This window comes from Vipera berus (genome assembly GCF_964194415.1).
Source record: "Vipera berus genome assembly, chromosome: 1".
NCBI classification, from domain to species: domain Eukaryota; kingdom Metazoa; phylum Chordata; class Lepidosauria; order Squamata; family Viperidae; genus Vipera; species Vipera berus.
In genome coordinates this window covers 295,179,525-295,200,898 of record NC_138202.1, presented here as the reverse complement: position 1 = coordinate 295,200,898, position 21,374 = coordinate 295,179,525, and the positions used below count along the sequence as shown (strand labels likewise).

Sequence of the window (21,374 nt, the reverse complement as noted above, 5' to 3'; positions counted from 1 at the left end):
CCAATGGTCAAGTATTTAATAGTTGGAACAACGACTGAAATGCTAAAATGACAATAGTTTTCAGATAAACCAAAGCTCAAACTACATCAAGACACGCTTTTTCGAAAACCTGGTCTGGTCTTAGAAGTATTTCTTTTACGTGCAATCTTATATGCCTTGTATATAATTGGAGGAGTGATGTGGCAACTTACTTTTACCCCACTGCCTTTCCTTCACTGTTGCAGCAATTTTGAACCTGAAGATGCAGAAGCAGGAAATGCATCAGTCAAGATCATTAATGCACCAAAGGTACCAGGGGACACAGTATGAAAGATCCTTTCAATTACTTTTAGCAACAGAGGACAGAAAAAATCCCGCCACTAAAGATGCAGATTCAAACATGCAGATTCTTTCTTGAAATCTAGAAAACAGTACAGCATTAGCTAAAAGAATCCTTTAATATGAATATGGGGCTATTTTAAAAACAACACAAATATATTGTTATTGATATTTGTTAGATTCATAGCCCACACTTTCTCGAGAAGCTCAAGGTTATTTAATGTGAGAGTCCAGTTATTTTATACTCGAGCTGAGAGAACACAAGTGGCCCAATGTCATCCAATGAGTTTCCATAATTCAAAGTGGATTAGAATCTGGATTTTCCCAATACTAGTCAATACTTTATTATTACACCAGAGTCTGGAGCCTAGATAGCACAATATGGTATATGTACTGTAGAAAGTCAGCACCCACCCACCTTCCTAGAGAAGGAAATATTTTGGAGGATATTAAAAAAGGCAGAATATTATATTTACCTAAAGGAATAATGGAGAAAAAAATCATAGACAAAAACAGTCTCCCTGCCCCAGGCAGAAACTGAGCAGGCCAGCTTTTAGAAATGCAGATTTGGTAATTGTTCAGGAAGACTTGGTCAATCTATTCATAAGCAAAATGTCTTTAGACACAACTCCCATAGATAGAAGACTGGAACTGAAGGGATTAGAAAAACAAAGATTCCAAGGGCAGGACTTGACCTTTAGGACATAATAGGATTAACCCACCGCCATTAGAATACCAAAAGGGCACAGGTCAAAGTACATTGCACAGGAACAGGCATCTCAAATATAAAGCCCAAGGTATAAAAACCCACCCACTCTCAACTCCATTTGGTCAGCTGTGCCAGAACCACATGACTGCCGATTCTGCTCATCAATAAAGAAATCTTTTTTCAAAAGCAGCCTCTATTTTATTCCCAGCTTGGAATTGGACTTGGTTTTTCTTCCCACAGTATGTTAATTAAAAATAATCAATTTGAGTTTAATACGAGAAATACGAGAAAGGGAGAAAGAAGGTAGAGAAGAGGGAAGAGAGAGAAGGAATGTAGATACACTAAAAGGGGAAATGGACGAGCAACACCAAAATTTATGTGTATGTATTTATGTTATTAAGGGACGCAGTGGCTCAGTGGGTTAGGACGCTGAGCTTGTCGATCAGAGGGTCGGCAGTTTGGCGGGTCAAATCCTGAGTGTCGCATAACAGAGTGAGTGCCTGTTACTTGTCCCAGCTTCTGCCAACCTAGCAGTTCGAAAGCACATAAAAATGCAAGTAGAAAAATAGGGACCACTACGGTGGGAAGGTAACAGCGTTCTGTGCGCCTTTGGTGTCTAGTCATACCGGCCACATGACCACGGAGATGTCCTTGGACAAGCGTTGGCTCTTCGGCTTTGAAACGGAGATGAGCACCGGCCCCTAGAGTCGGAAACGACTAGCACACATGTGCGGGGGAACCTTTACCTTTACCTTATTTATGTTATTAAGAGTATCTGATAGATAAGAATGTAAAAAGAATGTATGTTAATACTTGATAAAATATTACAGTATATTTGTTGATATGTATGGGGGAGAGTTGGAAAAAATATAAATAAACGTTTTTTTAAAAAAATAAAAAGCAATTTGTGATTGAACATGTAATGAACCAGGCCAATGTATGCACTCATATTCTGCTAACTAGTAAGATGTTCTATTTTATTTTGGTTTAGTGTGTCTCAGAGATTATAGTAATAAATTACTGTACTGTATCATAAATTGTTGAGTTCTCCCTTTTTATATTGCTGTGCCTTTTATTTTTGTAGTTCTATTGATTCTTTCATATTATTCTATGCACGGTATTTTTAAAAATGTGTTTGCAATTTTACGATTAAAAAATAACTTGGAATTGATTCACTGTCAGCTATCTGTGGTTGCCAGTGAGCAGTCCTACCTTCGGTTAACTCACATATGTGCTGTTCTAGATGTGTCAATAGCATTGCTGCTGTTTACAGCTATTCCAGGGGCAAAAACAAGGGCAAAATGGGCTTTCTGAAAATTGAAATGGATTAAAAATTACTTGAGCACAATGTTTCAAGATTGGCTATCTAGACTTGCCATATTAAATATAAAAATGTGTGAGCTTAAAAAATAAATGTTAACCAGTTTCATCTTTCCCCTTGAGCGAGAATAAATAATAGTATTGTTCTTAATTATAAAATAAAAACTTCATCTGTAAATGATATACATTTATAATGTTTCATATGAAACAGTATTATTTATTTGTTGAGGGTTGGGCGAATTCTAGAGCTCATTTGCTCTTTCCTTAACTTTTGAAACAATCCCTGAATTTTGCTTCCCACAGCAGTGCCATCATTCCCAGGGTTCTGACCTAATTAGAATATAGATCTAAAATATGGGATTTCAGTGGTCAGACAGCTTTTGCATATATCATTACAGTGTTGGTATAAGAATCCAGTTCTTTTATATATATATATCAAATACAACATGAATCAATTCATACTACAACAGAATGCAAATAAATGTTCTATCAGTCACAGTCCTAGGACATGTGGGGGAATTGTGGGAGCAACTGTCACCTAGGAAACCTAGATAGATTTAGGAGTACAACTCCACAGACACCCTGTTGTGAAATCCACTGGTTGAAGTTGGACTCCATAGAGCCCTTCAACTGTTAACTACTATGGTGGCTTCCCTGTTGCACAGCAGCATTCTTGCCTAGATTTTGTCACCTTGGTGGTAGAGCTGCCAAGGCTAGTTCTTGGTGACTTCAAACTGTAGAATTTGGAGCAGCTCAAGAATTCATGGCAATTCTTGACTTGAGCATTGGAGATTGCATATTGGTCTGGTTTCTGTCTTGGGGTAGCGTGATAGAATATGCACCTGGAGAAGCCATGCATGGAATCTTGGCAGCACAGAGCTTTTCCATGGTGGAGGCAGTACATTCTAAAGAGAAACCCAAATTTAAAAGTCTGTGCAGTCCTGAACTAAGAGGAAGGGGGAAGGAGACGTTCAGGGTAGCCACACCCTAGAATTTCTCAAGATATATCTATTGGGATGGATGGATATAGCTTTAGTTCGGCAAGATTCTGTCCATTAGATGTAAGCAAATAAAGGATTGGGCTCAACTGGGTTTCGCTGTCATCTTTGAACTTGGGCCTAACGAACAGTTGTGTTGTGTGCTGGTAATCAAAGATATAACTGTTAGTCCCTTGCTATGGTTGGGTCACTCTGTGATTGCTTTTACTTGACTGGTTAGGGTTCCAGAAGGGTTTCAGAAGGATGTGTTCCAGAAATTGCTTAGTGATTTTTTTGAGTTTTCAGTGGACAGTTCAATTGAGTCCTTTGTTACACTCTAAAATAGGCATGTATGGAGGGATTTAGATCGGATTGTTCCTATATGGCCTCTGACTGTAGTCAATCCTGGGTGTTTCTTGGTTTTTTGAGAAGCTCCAGAAGATGAAATAACAGAAGAGATGCCAAGAGTGACAATGGAGAAAGATGAAGAGAAAAACCTGGCCTTCAGGCTTACTACAGGTAAGAACCCATCTTACATTGTGGCAAAAAGAGCAACAAAATGTGAGTATTTTTTCTTTTCTGCTGTTATCATAACCACAAATAGCTGTCCAGCAGCCCTTTATAAGGTGCCCATTCATTGCTGCAGAGAATAGGCTTCAAGAACATTTGAAGAGCCTCTGTGAAGAATAATTTAGGCATCTAGAATAAAGTCACTCAGATCCATTTGGAAACTCTGACTGGTCAACTCCTATCACAATGATGGAAGCACAATCTTGCATGCTTAGCTGGGTTGAGTCTTGTCCAGGAGACACTTTTACCTTATTAGTCCTTTATCCAGAATTCATAGCTAACAATATGTTACTATTGAAATGTTGTTTATTGCTAGGCTGGTTGGACAAATTAAGGAAGAAAGATCTGGTGGGATATATGAGCAGGATGGTCCTACTGACCTTATGACCTACTGGATGCTTCGTATAGGTGTTGGTTAATCACTGTAGGAATAGAATGGTGGACCGATTCACCAAATGTTTTAGTATTATAGCTCTTACCACCTCTTGCCATTGGCTATTGATGTCCAAATATGGCAATGGGGAGTGCTAGCAATTGATGTCTAACTTTTACAGGGCCACCATTTCCCCTTCCTTCTTCTTTGATATAATCCAAGCTGGCTCTTATTACAGCCTAACACATAGCAGATGACAAACATAATACTTTCCAGAGGCGTGATATTTCTTTAGGTTTTCCAAGCAACGGGGAGGTTGTGGTCAATTTTGTAAGAAAATCTTATTGTTCTTATTAAGAGTCTTTTGCCCAGGGACATATATGAGTTGTTGATTTTTCAGGTTTCATCCTGCTTCTATTATTCTTGGACCATGTAGGTGTTTCCATTCCATCTTTAATATCCTGATCACAGATGTTTAATTTCTGAGTTTAGCTAGCTAAGTTATATTTAGCAAAAAGTTTTACACTCATAAATCAGTACATTCCAGCAACTAGAATGTAGCTCTGTAAAAACGTATTCTCTTAACCTGTTTGAACTAGGTCTTTTCTGTTTTTCAATAATGCCTCCATATGCAGATCTAGAGGAATTTTAATTTGGTTTTAAAACATTTTTTTCTCTGGTGCACAGGAAGATGGCATACAGGAAGATGTTGCAATGTTGTAAGGGAGAAGTGGCAACTTCAGTTCACTTTAAAAGAGGGCTTTGAAATTCTGTGGACAAAGAATTAAGAACACTTACCCCTGCTCAGGTTTATACTTCAGCTGAAATTATACCTAGAGCACCTGGGCCTGACCTAAGTTCTCCATGCACTTGCTTCCTTGCCAGAGCATTTGTAATGAATGTTGTGGAGGGCTGCCTTTGAATGACGGTATTCCCTTCTGTAAGCACTACCCTTTACTGCAACATCCTCTTCTGAAAACCGGAAGTGTTGTTAGTATTCTGTGAGCTAAGTGAAACAAATGTCAAGAGTTCAACAACTGGGCGTGAGAAGGAAGTAAAAACTGCTATCAGTTGGAAATATTTTCTGAATAGCTGTCTCAGAGCAGGTATGTTTCAGGCATTGTTTTAGATTAGTATTGTTGAACAAACGTAGAGATGGGTATTCTTTGGGGATGACTTCTACTTACATTTGTGAATGGAAGGAAGGAAGTGGGGTGGGAAACATGGACAGAGAGCATTTCCTTACTAGAAGCAGCTCTGGATCTATCCATTAATCCTCTCCTCAAGATCCAGCTCCTGCAGCTCCAATCCAGGATTCCTGGGGTTCCTTCCATGAACTACATTTTTCATATTTTCATAGATTTACTCTTGGGGCTTGAATTTAATTTGTTTTAATTGTTTTTATTTTTTGTATTCATGGTTTTAACTGCCCTGTAAACCGCCCTGAGTCCTATGGGAATAGGGCGGTATACAAATCCAATAAAATAAATAAATTAATAAATATGATCAAAATGCTTTTCTTTATTGGGGTGGGGTGGGGAGAGGGGAGAGAGAACATGGCCACTGCTCCAGAGTCTTAATACATTTGATGAAACTGAACTGTACAAATGAACTTTGCAGGTGAAATACAGTGACGAAGAGCTCCCCGACAAAGTTATGGTTGTTTTCTGCCTTCTTGTTTAATTGGGTTACTCCCAAGTAACCATAAATAGGATTGCAGCCTTAATTGCTGCTTAAAGGTACAAAGTGTTGGTGCCAGCTCTATGTCAGGAGTGCGAGAAATGTAGAGTGTAGAGATGGCTCAAAATATTTTGATGCAAGACACTGAAAATCTCCATGTTGTCTTATAGTTTAAAAAATATGATATATACCGTATTTGATAGTTTGCTGCTAATTAGCAGAACTGCACACTTGCTGCTTTAAGCATATCTTCTTGTCAAAAGGATCAAGTTGGTTGTTAAAAATTTTTTGGTGTTTCCCGAAAAATATATTCCTTTAAAATGTTCATCACTGTAAGAGAGTTTAAGGAATTGGCCTTTCTTAAGGACAGTCACATCCCAAAACAAACCACACTGGAACAGCTTGTACTATGAGATGGTTTTGGTGGATTCAATCTTTTTGACAGTTTGCTGTGGACCTCTGTCTTTATTTATCCAAGAAGATTCTATGCAGAATGTATAACTTGGAAAAATTTTAAAAAAATAAAAAGCAAAAACCCAGTTTTTATAGCTTGGGAATAATTCAGTCTGTGTGTATTTGTGAAATTTATGTTTTATTATTAAAATCCATGCATTTCCTTTAGGATTACCAACCATTTCTGTTGCTGTATTTTGAACCTTCAAACTGCAGTCAAAACAAGGTAGCATTCATCATTCAGTGCACCACTAGACTTGATTAGATTCAGATTGGAAGAACCATCTGTTTCCACCAATGGATTTTTTGGAGAATAACCGTGAACAGCTTATTCCAAGAATGGAGATGGCAACTGTCAAGAAAATTGTAGACTGTCTTTTTGCAAAATCTGTTTTGTCACATGAAGAAAAAGATAGTATCATCTGCCAAAATGTAAGGCAGGATGCGTCAAGAAAATTAATATGCTCCGTTTTGGAAAAAGGTGACAAAGCCTGTGATATTTTGGTGAGATCACTGGAGAAAATAGATTTTTTCCTATTTAAGAAACTACAGGGATCCCGTGAGTAGATATCCAATTAATTTATATTAAATATCATTATAGATATTCTTATAATAAGTATCTTTATTAAGATTGCTACTTTTTCAACTTTAGTTGCTTTATTAAGTACAAATTAGCCTTTTTTATTTTTTTGTCAAGATAGAGGTGGTGTCGGGAGAAAGTAATTTTCAAGAATCCTGTTCCACCCCAGAGAAAGCTTTTGCAAGTTTGAACCAGCCCCTGAAGTGGGCTTCAAAACAGCTAAAATCTGAGCTGCAAAAAATCCAGATAAATTCCTAAATGGCAGCAAAATATTAAAAAGTTTTCCACTTATCAAGGTTTTTATTGCTTAGATTGTACAATAGCTCCAATTAAAATCTAGTATAAAATGTAGGTTGCCTCTATCTGATCTCATTTAGTCTGCATTGTAATAGTATATCAATTAAATCATATCCTTTCGTAACATTGCATTCAGATCTTTCTGTTTTGTTTTAGATACAGATGGGCAAGTTACGCAACAGGATGTTGATTACTTGGCTCAGGAGTTAACTAGCTTCTATAGGGATTCATCCTTTAAACGTTTTCATCCACTAGGTGGAGAAATTGATATCATCTTTGATTTGAATGATACCTATACAGATATCTTGCTTTGGAAGAAAGATATCCATAATTCCCGATTGGTACAAATGACTTTAAAAGCCCTTTTAGATGAACTCAAAAGTCCCTGTATCATAGAGGGGGAAGCTGGAAAAGGAAAAACAACTCTCCTCAAAAAAATTGCTTTACTCTGGGCTAGTGAAGAGCATCCTTCTTTGATGCCATTCAAGCTTGTCTTCTTCATCAGCCTGAGTGGGGTGGAGGCAGGACTATACGAGACCATATGTGAGCAGCTTCTTAAGAAGAACTATAGAATATGTAAAGAAGACTTTATGGAGATGTTAGAATTGCTAGCGGAAAAAGTCCTTTTCCTTTTGGATGGGTATGATGAATTCAAACCTGAGAGCTGCCCAGAAATAGAAGCACTGATAAAAGAAAGTCATAAATTCAAGAACACAGTTATTGTCACTACAAGGACAGAGTCAATTCGAAGACTGAGGCTGTTTGGGTCACTGATTGCTGAGACAGGTGATCTAACAGTGGAAAGTGCAAAGAAACTAGTTAAAAATGTATTGACAGAAGCCACATTAGCTGAGGGCCTGCTGTCTCAATTGGAGAGTTCAGATTCCCCTTTTCAGAATTCAGAGATTCAGCTCGAGAACCTTATGAGGACCCCTTTATTTGTGATTATTTCTTGTGCCATCCAAATGGGAGAATCCACTTTTACTCCACATACCCAAACCACTCTGTTCTCCACTTTATACGATTTGCTGGTAAAGAAAAACAAGTACAAGATCAGAGAGACAAGTGACAACCATTTTCGGCTCAGCTTAATTCACTGTGGAAATTTAGCTTTGGATGGAATCTTTAAGCAAAAATTTGTTTTTCATCCCGAGGATTTCTCAAAGAAGAAAGAAGACGTGCTGATACCTATAGGTCTTATGCACAAGTACACAGCTCAGAGACTAAAAGAAGCATATACGTTTTTTCATAAATCTTTCCAAGAATATATTGCAGGTAGAAGACTTTCCAGACTATTGAGATCCCATAGGGATGAGGAAGTAACCAGAGGGCTTGTCTATCTCGACGAGATTAAAAGTTTCTCGGATGTAATTACCACGTACCACAGTTTACTTCTGTATACCTGTGGATCGTCTTCTGAAGCCACCAGAAAAATTATCAGGCATTTATCAGGAGTTCATCAGAAGGGCAGTCTTCTTGGATTGCCTGTTGCTTGTGATTTATTTCCAGAAGAACTCACGAAATCTGAACGAATTGCTGAAGAAGAACAAGGGTTGATAGCAACTCGGGAAAATTCATTTGTGGAGTGTGCTATTAGATTCCTTTATGAAAGCCTCTCTGAAACAACTGTGAAGGACGAGTTTGAGGAATTCTTCCAAGATAAAAAATTGTACATCAATACCCAGAGCATTCCCACCTACGTCTGCGGGTTTTTTGACTCCTTTTCTAACTGTGTAAGTAAGTTAGAAGTCATCAAGTTAGACTTTTTTGGTCATTCATCAGCTACAAGGACAGCATGGGAACCTGTTATCCCCGAAAAGGCAGTGTCCTTATTCTTCAACTCGGTTCGAAAGCTCAGAGGTTTAGAAATTACGTTAAAAGATTTCAATCAATTAGAAAAGGGCGACGTTAAGTATCTGGAAAAAATATGTTGCTCTGCCTCAAGTCTGAGACTGATTATCAACAAATGTCCTGGCCTCAGAGGAAAGGTCAGGGAAGTCCTCAATAGCTGTACAAATCTGCAGGATCTTATTGTAGAGTCCACACCTCTTAGCATGGAAGATGAACAACAGATAACCAAAATGATGGTACTGAAAACTATAAAGATAAGAGACCTGCAAAGTGAAAACCAGCATGGTATGTGAACCATAATATTGACAAATAACATGTTTACTGTGATTCAGATACTGTACATTGCTTAGGGCAGGGGTAGGCAACCTCGGCTCTTTTATGACTCATGGACTTCAACTCCCAGAATTCCTGAGCCAGCATAGCTGGCTCAGGAATTCTGGGAGTTGAAGTCCATGAGTCATAAAAGAGCCGAGGTTGTCTACCCCTGGCTTAGGGAGTTTCCAGACCTCCATGCAAAATGCCCCTTTACAGACCCTTATATTTCTGTTCCATGGGCTGGATTATAGTGCTATCTAACTTTATTTGAATAGGCAGAAAGCTATATCAACATGAAATTTGCTATTCCTACCACTACTTCCTATCCTTCACCTTCATAATACATTGTTCCTCAGTCATCTTAGAACATAGAACGTAGAATAATAAGAGTTGGAAGGGACCTCGGACATCTTCTAGTCCAACTCCCAGCTTGAGCAGGAGACCCATTTCAGACAAATGGTTGTCCAGTCTCTTTTTGAAAGCCTCCACTAATGGAGCTTCTACAACTTCTGAAGGCAAGCTATTCCATTGGTTGATTGCTCTCACCATTAGGAAATCTCTCCTTAATTCTAGGTTGCTTCTCTCCTTGGTTAGTTTCCAACCATTGTTTCTTGCCTTGCCTTTTGGTGCTTTGGGAAATACCCCTCGGAAAACTGTGATAAAGCCTAACCAATTTTAACTGATGCTACGCTGATATTGAGCAATGCATAAGGAATGAAGAAAACATGTCTGCTTACTCAAAATCTCCTCCTTTTATTTTCCCTTGCATATATCACTCTCAGGTTCCTTGAAGATATGTGAAGGATAGAGAAGTATTTGGATGTGGGGTGGAGAAAGGAGAAGTATATGCAGGTGGGGTGGAAGTTAGGCTCTTTTCTGTCTAAGATTGCTATCTTGTTTCTCTGTCTGCCAATTCATCCATCCAATTCCATCCATCTATATTTATCATTATTGACAGGGTTTGTGCAGAATATCTCCTGAGCCAACAAGGAGAATGCACAGAAGAAGTGGTACTGAGAGTAGTCAGGTTTTGCACAGCAACCACACTGATAACTGAGGCGTGTAAAAACTTTACTTTTTAGGAGTAGCACAAGTCAAGGATAAACAGTCCAGGTCATACACGGGTACAGAGAAGATATCAACAGTTCAAGAGTTATCCAATACAAAGTCGTCTTACCAGTCCAAAAGTCAAAAACGCAGTTCTTTGGGTTTAGCAAACAGTAGCAAAACCACAATCAACAATAATCAATGTAACAGAGTAACTAACACACAGAGAGAGAAGCTATGTCTCTAGCTCCCTCTTATGGCCGTTGAAAGAACACAGCGTTGGCCAATCATTACACATTTAATGGGATATAATACATTACAAATCATGGCTTATATTATTGCCAACCCAACCAGTTAGGCTGTAATCATATGACTAACAATTATGAGTTTTTTAAACCAAATGTTCTTTTCTTAGGGGGCCTTCTTGATGGAATATCTACCCTTGCTAATGTGGAAAAAATTATGTTTGATAATGTCAAGATGAATAAGGACACTGCTGACAAATTAGGTAACTGTAGTGAGTGAACCCACAAAGTATCCTATAGAGTTCTGTTGAAATTTATTTAATGTATGTTTCATAACATCTAACCCATATTTTGTATCCCTCCATTTGTTTTTTCTTCATTTTATCCTCTTGTTAGATTGCATGTTTTAATTTTAAATATTAAATTTAGTATAAATAAGAAGCTGAATATTTTACTATGTATGTAACCGGTCAAGTAATTTTAATCTGGGAAAAACAGATTAAAGCATCCTAAGCGATTGTGAATATTCTGCAGGTTTCTCCTGCTTAGCAGGATATGGGGAGCATATACTGGATTGGTTTGCAAGTCAGTTCTTACATTAGACATCCCACTTGCTTAGAAATGCATGTTTGAGATAAAATTGGTTGTTGGTTGCCTTGAGGTATAGTAGCTAAATATTCATATTGAACAATACTAGTTAATAATAAAAAGGAAGGCTGCATATGGCACAAGCATTGTTTCTTACGGCACATCATGTTTTTCCTTCCTTTTGCTTTTCTGCACTTTGCAGAATGTTGCTTATTTCAAAAGGGAGTACTATAGTGTTATGGATATGCACGTTGTAATAGAGTAAAACTTTTTTTCCCCCTCCATTTGTTTATAGCTGAAGGATTAAAGAATTTGAAAAAATTGAATTCCTTGCAGTTGAAAGAGCTTACAAATGTTGGAGATGGAATGATAAGTATAGTAAAATCAATATCCTTATATCTTCAAGAACTGGAAGAAATTTATTTAGTTAACTGCTGCATTTCCGGGACTGCTGTAGAAATTCTAGGTAAAGTCCTTGTTTTGGTTACTTTAATCCCCTTATTCTATTTATAAGTTACCCAGTAATAACAGCATTCTTGGGGATATACTAAACTTCTAAAACAAATCATGTTCTTAATAGTATTGCTTAAAATTTTAGAATAGATCTCCCCCCCCCCCCCCAGAAAAAAACCCCATTACTTTCTAGATCAGGCATGTAAAACTGCCGGCCCGCGGGCCGGATGCATCACGCCAAAACCGCGCCCACCCATTGCCAGCAATGGGGGAAAAAGTCACGATACGTCACACGACATCACATGACATGTCACGAGTTTGACATGCCTGCTCTGGATGTTAACGGCCTTGTTGATTGTGAATTTTGAAAAAGGATTGTACCGTTAGGTTGAGGGAATCTACACTGTAGAACAGGAACAGTATTTCAAAATAGAATAACCTTATAAACATTAAGCAGTTCAGACTGTTTATCCCACTCTAGGATACTAGTGGCAGCTGGTGCAGGTGTCAGACCAAGGTCATACTAGTTGGTATTGGAGCCTATATGGTGGGAATGCCAACTGAGCTTGCTGCTTTTCTGCATGCCAAAAAACAACAGCAACCCTATTCAACATTGAACTCTGATGTTTCCCAATCCATAAATCAGCCTTTAATCTGGTATCCTCACTATGTGTTGAAATTACCGTTCTCAGGCTTTTTAACCAAGGTGACCATCTGAAAATGCTGCCCTTTTCTGGGGCCCTCCAGATGCTACTAAACTGTAACTTTCAGGATCCTTTTAACAATAGCTCTGTTGGTCAGGGTTTCTGGGAATTAAAATTTCAGCAATATCTGGAAAGCCAAAAATCCCCTTCTTCTTTTAGCTGAACCTTCCGCCTGTTCAAGACTTCTCAAAAGGGTGATTGTAAGTCGTACCTTGTTCCGTCATTCAGACACTTATCTCTGTTTTCATTTTCAGTCTTTCTTCCTATAGATCTTCCAGAATCGGACCGTTTTCTTTACCCTTTTGTATTTAATTTAGTTTAACCCCATTGGATTCTGAGCAAATAATAACATCCAGTAAACAATTAAATACATATGATTTGACTGCTGTTATTGCTGCTGTTATTATTAGCAATTTATCACAGTGGTCTTTTTAATAAAGCGCAGATTAATGATCTTATTTCATACTCTTTCCCATGCCTGTAAGTTGATTCACTGTGTGCTTCTTATTTTATAGTTCAGAATATTTGCAATTTACCCAAACTTTCTGCTCTTGATCTATCCAACAATTTTTTGGCAAATGGAGGAAAAGAAGCTCTTTGTCGATTAGGTAAGAAAGATAATTTTGTCTCAGGAAAATGTTGCAATCAGAGATTATATTTTGGTGTCTTGATCAATAGAGAAGCAATGTTAGTGCCATGATTAGAATGCAATATTGCAGGTTAACTTTGTCCACAGCCAGGAGTTTGATCCTGACCATCTGCAGGTGGACTCAGCTTTCCATCCTTATGAGGTCACTAAAATGAGGATCCAGATTGTTGGGGGCAATATGCTGACATTGTAAACCAACCAGAGAGTGTTGTAAAGCACTATGGAGCGGTATATAAGTGTAAGTGCTATTGCTATTGCTATATTCTAACATATCTCTATCTTAATTTGGGCCTTGGGTTGAAAAGAAAAATATGCAAGAATGGAAAATATATGTAGTTCAAAGCTAAATTGTTGGATCCTTGTTATTCTCTGAGCTTATTTTTCTTCCTGTGAACATTGCATTACCAGCTAGGTAAAATCATTAGCATGTGGATGAGTGAAGTTTTCTGGCTGCTTTTATATATGATAGCTTGTCCTATCTAACAATACAAACCTAAAACAGTAACAAACATTCTATAGTATTGAATAAAATTCTATAAAATATATTAGAATCACCACCATCATTATTAAATAAGGTCATTTTCTATAAAGTAGTTCAACAGAATGCATTTCAGAAATGGGGTAATGATAGGGAAGGCTTGATCGAGCGTTGCAGACAAATAAGCCTAGAACAAATTTTGTGAGCTAAATGGCCTGGTGAAAAATCATATAATAGGAATGTGGGAACTCTTTGCAGCAAAAAATGGGAATAAAATCATGATTCATATGTTGAACAGGTGATTTCTTTGAAATACAGCATGTTATCTATGCATTGCTTATATCTCTTTAATACTTATTTGCATACTGTCTTTTAACTGACGCCATAGTAGATGGCAGCTTCTAGTTGAATTTGCTGATCCCTGTTGAGTTAAACTGAGTCTGATTCGGTTAATCCCCAGATTGATTGCAGGCTACATTGGGAGATTAGAAAAGCATCCTGGAAAAAGACAGAGGGAAAACAGTAATCAGAAGTAAAGGTGTATTTATCTTTTCTTTAGTTGAAAGCTTAAATGTCCTACCAAACCTGAAGATTCTGATGTTCCCTTGGGTGGATGAAGTGAATGATTGCCTTGTTAAGTTAGAAGAGTTGAAGAGAATGCCACAGTTGACCAAACTTGGGCTAAAGAAATGGCGAACTACCAACTCTGATGCCAGAATTCTGAGTAAGTATATTTTGCAGTATTTATTAAAAGAGAGACATGAAAACAAGAGTGAAGGACTCAAATGTGGCAGTATGCTGAGTCTAAGCAATTGCTTTGATCTTATGTAAGGGTTATTTGTTCATTTATAAAATAAATATAACCATGTCAGTGCTGTGACTCTGGGTGGCTTATAAACAATTAAAAAAATAATTCAAGCACAAGCAAAAAATAATGGAAAAAATTATTAAAAACTCTTAAAATAATGAAAATATTAAGACCATTAAAACAATCTGTGGGAAAGCACTATTCATTTTCTCGAAAGCACAACCATTTATCAGGCAATCTACATCACCAGATCCCAGGCCAAGATGACAAAGCCATGTTGTCAGACTCCTCTGGAAGGCCAACAGGATCAGGGCTTAATCTTACCTCAGGATGGATGATGTTCTTGAGGATGGGCACTGTGGCAGAATGGAGTCTCTTCCTGGCTCCTGTCAGATGACATTCCTTTGTACACAGAACCTACCACATGTCTTTTCTGCCAGATCCGATGGACAAATCTGATTGAGGCACTCCCTCAAATACCTCAGCTGATTTTTGCAGATGTTCTCTCTCTGTGTGTATATGTAAACATGACCTAAAACAGAAGGTTTTTCCTGCTGCATTTTTGGTTTACCAGGTGAATTCTCCTCAAGTTAATCATAGATATTTTGCAAAATATCATGTAAAATTATTTCTGTTTGTAGGTGGCATTTGATAGAAGGGGGTTATGGCACAAGACAATTTTTTATATAATTGTAATATTAAACTATATTTGAATAAAATATATTTTAAATAAATTCAGTGAAAATACAGTCAAAATATTAATATTCATACTTGGCCCATGGAAAAAAACAGAACAGTGTTTCAGTATTTTAGCAATACAGTGGGGTCTATGATTAATTCGCCAGGGCCAACTCACTGTGGGACAAACCATGGCCGTGGGACAACTTGCTGCAGGACAAGAGTTACACTAGTATCAAAGAAATGGTGGAATAGAATCATTGAAGGAAGGATGGAAAAGGAGGGACAGAATGAAATGTGAATGACAAAAATTAAAATAATGTTTTATATATTTTAAATAATTAAATTGAATTGTTAAATTGTCCTGTGGCGAGTTGTCCCTCAGAGAGTTGGCTGTGGTGAGTTGTCCCACAACAAGTGGGCCGTGGCGAGTTGTCCCATTCCAAATACAATGATAGGCCTCTTTGGGACACACAGTCCAAACTACAACAGCACTATCTATGGAAGCATCCTGGAAGAAAACACTCTGTTGCTTTTACACTTTATGCTTTCTAAAAGTCTGGGTATGTTAGAGGTCCATATATATTGGCTCTAATGTTTAGCACCAGATGGCCTTCTGTTCACACTTCCCTTTGTTGCCTTCCGCAGGCACATGCGGAAGGATATTTTTTGACTCTTCTCCTGGCAGAAATTATTATTTTAATTTAAATAGCCACCTACATAAAAACAATAAAGCAGCAACATACATGTCAGCCAGCTGAGATAAAAATAACATTCTACAATAAATCATAACAAAAACCTCATGTAGTTGGATAAATTTTGCCTATACCTAAATAGTTCCAGTACATAAATCTCCTCTCTGTTATGGCTATACAACCTGCTTCCCAAATCCTTGATGAGGTTAGATTCTTGCTCTTGAGAATACTCACATAGGATCCTTCAACCTTAAATACTAATTGATTTGATTTTGAGATATAAAGCATTATCTTTGTATTCTCCTTGATAATAAGTTTCAGCGTAGGCCATTTTTAAACATTCATTTATATACATATGATTAAGTCTACACACAATTACACTTTCTGCATAATCTGAAATTACTGAATGTAATTCAAACGTGTTTTCCTAGGTACTCTTTTTGCAAAAGCATATTTGACAGATCTCCAGCACCTGGACATGGCAGAAACTTGCCTGACAAGTGAGGGGTGGCTTACTATCTTGAAGGCATTAACACATCTAAAGAAGCTGACATTTCTAGACTTCAGCCAACAACAAGGCTTCACACCCTCTGCCCTCTTAGTCTTGGCACTGGCCCGCCTAATTAACCAGTTGGTTTCTTTACAAGAGATTGATCTGACTGGTTGGCAGTTTGATACGCATGAGCTGCAAGAAATTAACAAAGCAAAGGAAAGTCATAGGAATGAGTTGCAAGTAATAATTTCCTCCATCAAGCCACTTCTGGATACAACAATCTGATCATTCCCAGAGCCCTGACAAAGTGCACTTCTAAGCATCTGGACCTTAATATGAAGAACTAATAGATGGAAAAGACTTACAAATGAGGGAAAAAAAGAATATAAATTTGAAATCAGAAAAAATGGGAAATATGTATTTTGAAAAAGGACAGACTTTTAAAAATACAGAAGGAAAGCTGCCGTTATAAAAGTTTTCTTTTATCTGGATTTTAATATACAATATTATGTATAAACAATTACAATATTCTTTGGGTTTTTTAAAATAATAGTAGTGAATCTATTTTGAAAGACAATTCTAATACTGTCAGTATAAGCAAGATTATGTCTGCACATTTTTCTTTGGTGTTTTGGTGCTTTATTTCCCCCCTCTTTTGTCTGATACGAAAAACAAGAAAGATTATTATAGAGGTTATTGTGCAATGAGAGTCATCCAAACATTTTATTCCCTTTTATGACTATTGTATCTCTTGAAAGAAATGTAACATCACAATACAAACAGGTAACTGAAGCCTCTGATCTCATCCCTTAGCTTAGCTTAGCTTAACAGTTTCTTGTTTTTGAATAAGCGTGTGGCTGAGACAGCTTTTGACCTACATTTAACCACCATATTTATCAACTGAAGAATGCTTTTACTGAGCTGAATGTTAGATAATGCTAAATTAGGAATCTTGAAATATGTGTACTAGGAAATGCATCAATAAATACACTTTAAAGAGAACAGCTTGCAAATCTTCGCCTCCAGGTGCCACGTCATCGTTCGTAAGATGAGTGGCTCTATGGAGCAGCTTACCACCCTCCTGGCAACCTGAAGTCTTTTTGGCACATTGTATTGTACGGTACCTGTGGCATTTACCTATACAGGCAACCATCTGGGCAAATGGAGTCGATCTAAATATTCCTGCAGAGTAACTAAGGTGGCCAGTCATGGGCTAGATAGCCAGAAAGTGAGATGGGTCAATGTTGACACCCAAAGTGAATGTTGGAAGAAGATACAGTGTGGATGGCACTGATGGAGGAAAAGTGGGTTCTTCTCTGATCTCAAGTGGGGGCCCTCCTGTGTCAATCAGACACTGCGTGTTCTTAGACTGCCATGGCACATCAGCAACTGCAATTGTATTGGCTAAGTGAATGACAGTTTTTCTTCTGTTGCTTAATTGTAGCAGACTTGGAGGTAGCTTTCACGGGATATAAGGATATGTGGAATTTCCCTGTTCAAGATCAGCTCTCCAACAAAAATCACTTTCCTTCCTCTTTTAGGTTCAAATAAAAATACTGTTCATTCAGATTGGCAGCAAGCTATTTAATCATTAGTATCAACACTGAGCCTTAGGGGGATCCTTTGAAGCACCTTCATTAATATGGAAAGAAATCAAAATAGAGATTGCAAGACAAGTCTTAAATAGTTAGGAAGACAGCAAATGCTGTGCCAATGTCCTTTATTATCAGCCCTTCAAGCCAGACCAGACTAGGAAATCAATGAAATATAGGTCAGTAGTACTTTTATTGTAAAGCTGTAGTATCAGAATCTTGCAAGTCTAAATGTGCTTCCCCTCCTTCCTTTTGTCTAGGTGTGAATTAGGGAGGGACCTGTCTATGATGTTTACTCACATTACTTTCCTGGCCCTGGACTCAGACCCTTTTATCTCATGATTGCCTTGGTAGTGATTCTTCTTCCTGTCTTTCAAGGCCATTCCCTTGTCCCTCTATAATTATGTTCTGAGTACCTTTTCTCAGATCAGTTAGAAGGGAAATCAAGCAGATCATAGAAATTAACAATGGGTTGTACCAATCCTAGGTAAACCGGCTGACAATAGGAACAAATCTTTTTGCAATCACTTCAAGACAAACAATATTGCACAAGTTCTTCAGAGATAATATGACTTCAGAAATAATTTCTGATAATGGTGAATTTCAAAACTTCCTTCCCACCATTCTGTTTTTCATTGATCAGTTAAAAATTACTGACTCTGCTTGGAGGTATGGAACTTTGGGGTCATTTTAGTTGGACTCTTTCCCACAAGTGCAATGAAAATGTCCTTAATGCTACTTAGGAGCTTATTAATCAGATTAGAAGAAGGGTTACAGTAGTTGTATTAAATGTTTATCCAATGTTCTAATGTCTAATCTCCTTTTTTTAAGAGAAAAAGATATGTTGGAAAAGCTACTTTGAAATATAAGTCCCAAACAGTAGCAATTGTTAACCGTCAGGTATTGATGTATACTGCTGGATTGTTAGCTAATTAAAATTCTTCTACAGAAAAGTCATTTCACCCTTGCCTTGACCTACCTCATATGACTGCAGAAACAACATGGGATTAGTATAGCTGTCTGGAATGTATGGAGTGCTTGATTATCACCTCTCCTCACTTAGCTTGAGTGAGCAAATGCTACAACTGTTAGAGTCTTAACATTTCAAACTTGTAGTCCTCAATTATAACAGCCATGAGGATAATAGGCCTCCTTAAAAAGGCACAGGGTAGTTCTCAACTCAATGCTCAGGCTCAGATTTGGTTTGGCATTTCCAGCTCATGAGTAGTGAAACACACTGGTGGCCTTGAGGAAAGAAAAGGAGAGATGGTGCCTGGGAAACAATCAGACAAGATGTGTAGGAGCCCACAATTGCTTAACAGTCTCCAAAAGAAACAGTTAAAACGTCAAGCAGTTAAAACTAGCGGCAGGAAGTGTTATCCTTCCAGATTTGCAAGGTTCTGTTAATGTAGCCTTACAATAAAGTAGATTTTGCTCATGCATTTCTTTTCTGGTTTACCTGGGAGAGCTGACACCACTTTACCTCAATTTACTTTCAGTTAATAATAGCCACGGGTGTGTGCGTTTGTGTGTGTGTGTGTGTGTGTGTGTCAACTTTTCTGATGGATCACCTTGTGCTTCAGGGGAAAGGGCTGCTTTAAATGACTTGAAGCTAGTAAAGAGAAAATCACATGTTAGGATCTTTCCCCACTTGCACCTAGCCAGATCAGAAAATACCTTGAAAACATTGTGTACTGCCACATCCCGCAACACTGCATTTTTCTCATTCTCAGTCATAGGTGAGAAAGGTTGCTCCTTAGCTCTATCGCTTGACTTTGTCTGGTTTTACTCTGAAGGTAACAGAGGCAGGAGAGGCAGCAGCTGGATTTGCAGGGTGTTTTAAAAATGTCAAGATTGTGACTACAACCAGGAGATCAACACCTGGACCTTTTTTTTTTTGCACATCACCATGCATGTAGAAAAGGATGCCGATCACATGGTTGAGGCCACCATCTTCAGTTTTTTTTATTCCCCTGCTCTAAGAGGAAGGATGGAAATTAGGGATGGGGAAAGGTATTTCAAGCCAGTACAGTTTTCTAATATTTCAAAGGTGAACTTTTTAAAAATAATGTAATTTTTAAAAATAATAATTTAAAACGAGGATAGTAAAAATGCCAAAGAGTAGCAATAAATTAGGATAGTAAAAATGCCAAGGAGTAGGAATAAATAATAATAAAAAAATGTAGTTGTGAGCAGTACTGTATAAATCAATCTTAATAAAACTTAATTTTGATGTGCATTTCACACATTAGATGGCGCTATTTATCCATTTCTGCTAAACCAGGGAGAAAAAAAGACTGGGTAAATATGCTAGAATCTCCACATATTACCAAGCTTAATTATTTTCAGGAAATCACTTTTGAAAGATGATGTAATTTATTTTTTTCCCTAATACTTTAATAACATGAACAATCTCTAGCAAAAACAGCTGTCAAAATTTTAAAATGGAAATAAAAGTATAAATCGAAAAGAGATGCCTAATTATCTTTCCTACAAATCAAGAAAGTCATTGGTCAAGGTCATCAGCTCAGATGGCTTTAAGGGGGAAGTGAGACAAATTCATGGAACAGAAGACATATTTTAAAAGTCATGGTCAAAATTATTGGTTCTTCTTATGTTCTTAAATACTTTTTATATTATGTTAACTACAAGACAATAATATGGCCACACAAACATGAAAAATGAGGGGCTGGTTGGAGAAGATGGATAGATTATATTCAGAAAAAATATGGGACTAAAAAGTTCCATTTAGCTTATGAGTAAATTTTAGATTGTTATAATTTAAATAATTTTTTTTCTTTATTTTTTTATATAAGTTGGATATTTTTAGAATGTTTGTAATCATGTTATAGGCGGGTTAAAGTGTATTATGTTTTTGTTTATTTATATAGTCGCTCAATGTTAATTAGATTATGATTACTATATATTTGTAACCCTGTAATCAGCTTTGAGAAGTGGGAGAGGGGGGTTGGGGGGGCGTTTGGGATGGGATAACATTGTAACTTTTATAAAACTTTTCAATAAAAAAAGAAAAAGAAAAATGAAGGGCTGGTATTTGATAGAACTTAAAAGACTTGTATACTTTCTTTTTTGTGCAATTCAATACAATAAAAATATTATTGAATGCTCCATAATATTGAGAAAGCAGAAGCTTGTGTGAATTTTAGCCTACTTCTTCATGTGCAGGGAACATTATTTTGAAAGAACAATCCATACATAGTTGTAACTTTTTGACATAGAGATACATGTGTGAGTACAGTATGCAAGGGTGAATAGCAAATAGAAAAGTCATCTGAAAATGAAATGCAGGCAACAGGAGCAATATCATTACTTGTAGTAGCCATTAATCAAACAACTGTGGATGTAATTCAGATACTGGCAAACAAATTGACACATAAAGTGCAGTTAAAAGATATGCTTAATCAAGGGGAAATAGTGCTATGTCATCTGAAGCATCCAGTGGCACAGCTTGCCTTCAGAGATTGTGGGTGCTTTATCACT

At 37.3% G+C, this 21,374-nt stretch overlaps 1 protein-coding gene across 1 annotated transcript; it reads left to right on the top strand.

Moving 5' to 3' along the window:
• The first annotated feature begins 5,191 nt into the window (after nt 1-5,191).
• On the top strand, nt 5,192-20,881 carry NLRC4 (NLR family CARD domain containing 4). Its single transcript, XM_081341680.1, has 8 exons — nt 5,192-5,373; nt 6,570-6,881; nt 7,434-9,413; nt 10,906-10,998; nt 11,619-11,789; nt 12,996-13,088; nt 14,167-14,331; nt 16,220-20,881. The coding sequence occupies exons 2-8, from the start codon at nt 6,698-6,700 to the stop codon at nt 16,564-16,566; spliced, it is 3,033 nt and encodes a 1,010-aa protein (XP_081197806.1). The 5' UTR covers nt 5,192-5,373; nt 6,570-6,697; the 3' UTR covers nt 16,567-20,881.
• Nucleotides 20,882-21,374: the final 493 nt, after the last annotated feature.

Excerpts from the sequence above, each read along its gene's own strand:
- NLRC4 (XM_081341680.1), top strand. The coding sequence starts at position 6,698 with ATGGATTTTTTGGAGAATAACCGTGAACAGCTTATTCCAAGAATGGAG. Across the intron at positions 6,882-7,433 it reads ATGCTCCGTTTTGGAAAAAG|ATACAGATGGGCAAGTTACG; the intron begins GTGACAAAGCCT and ends GTTTTGTTTTAG. Across the intron at positions 11,790-12,995 it reads GACTGCTGTAGAAATTCTAG|TTCAGAATATTTGCAATTTA; the intron begins GTAAAGTCCTTG and ends CTTATTTTATAG.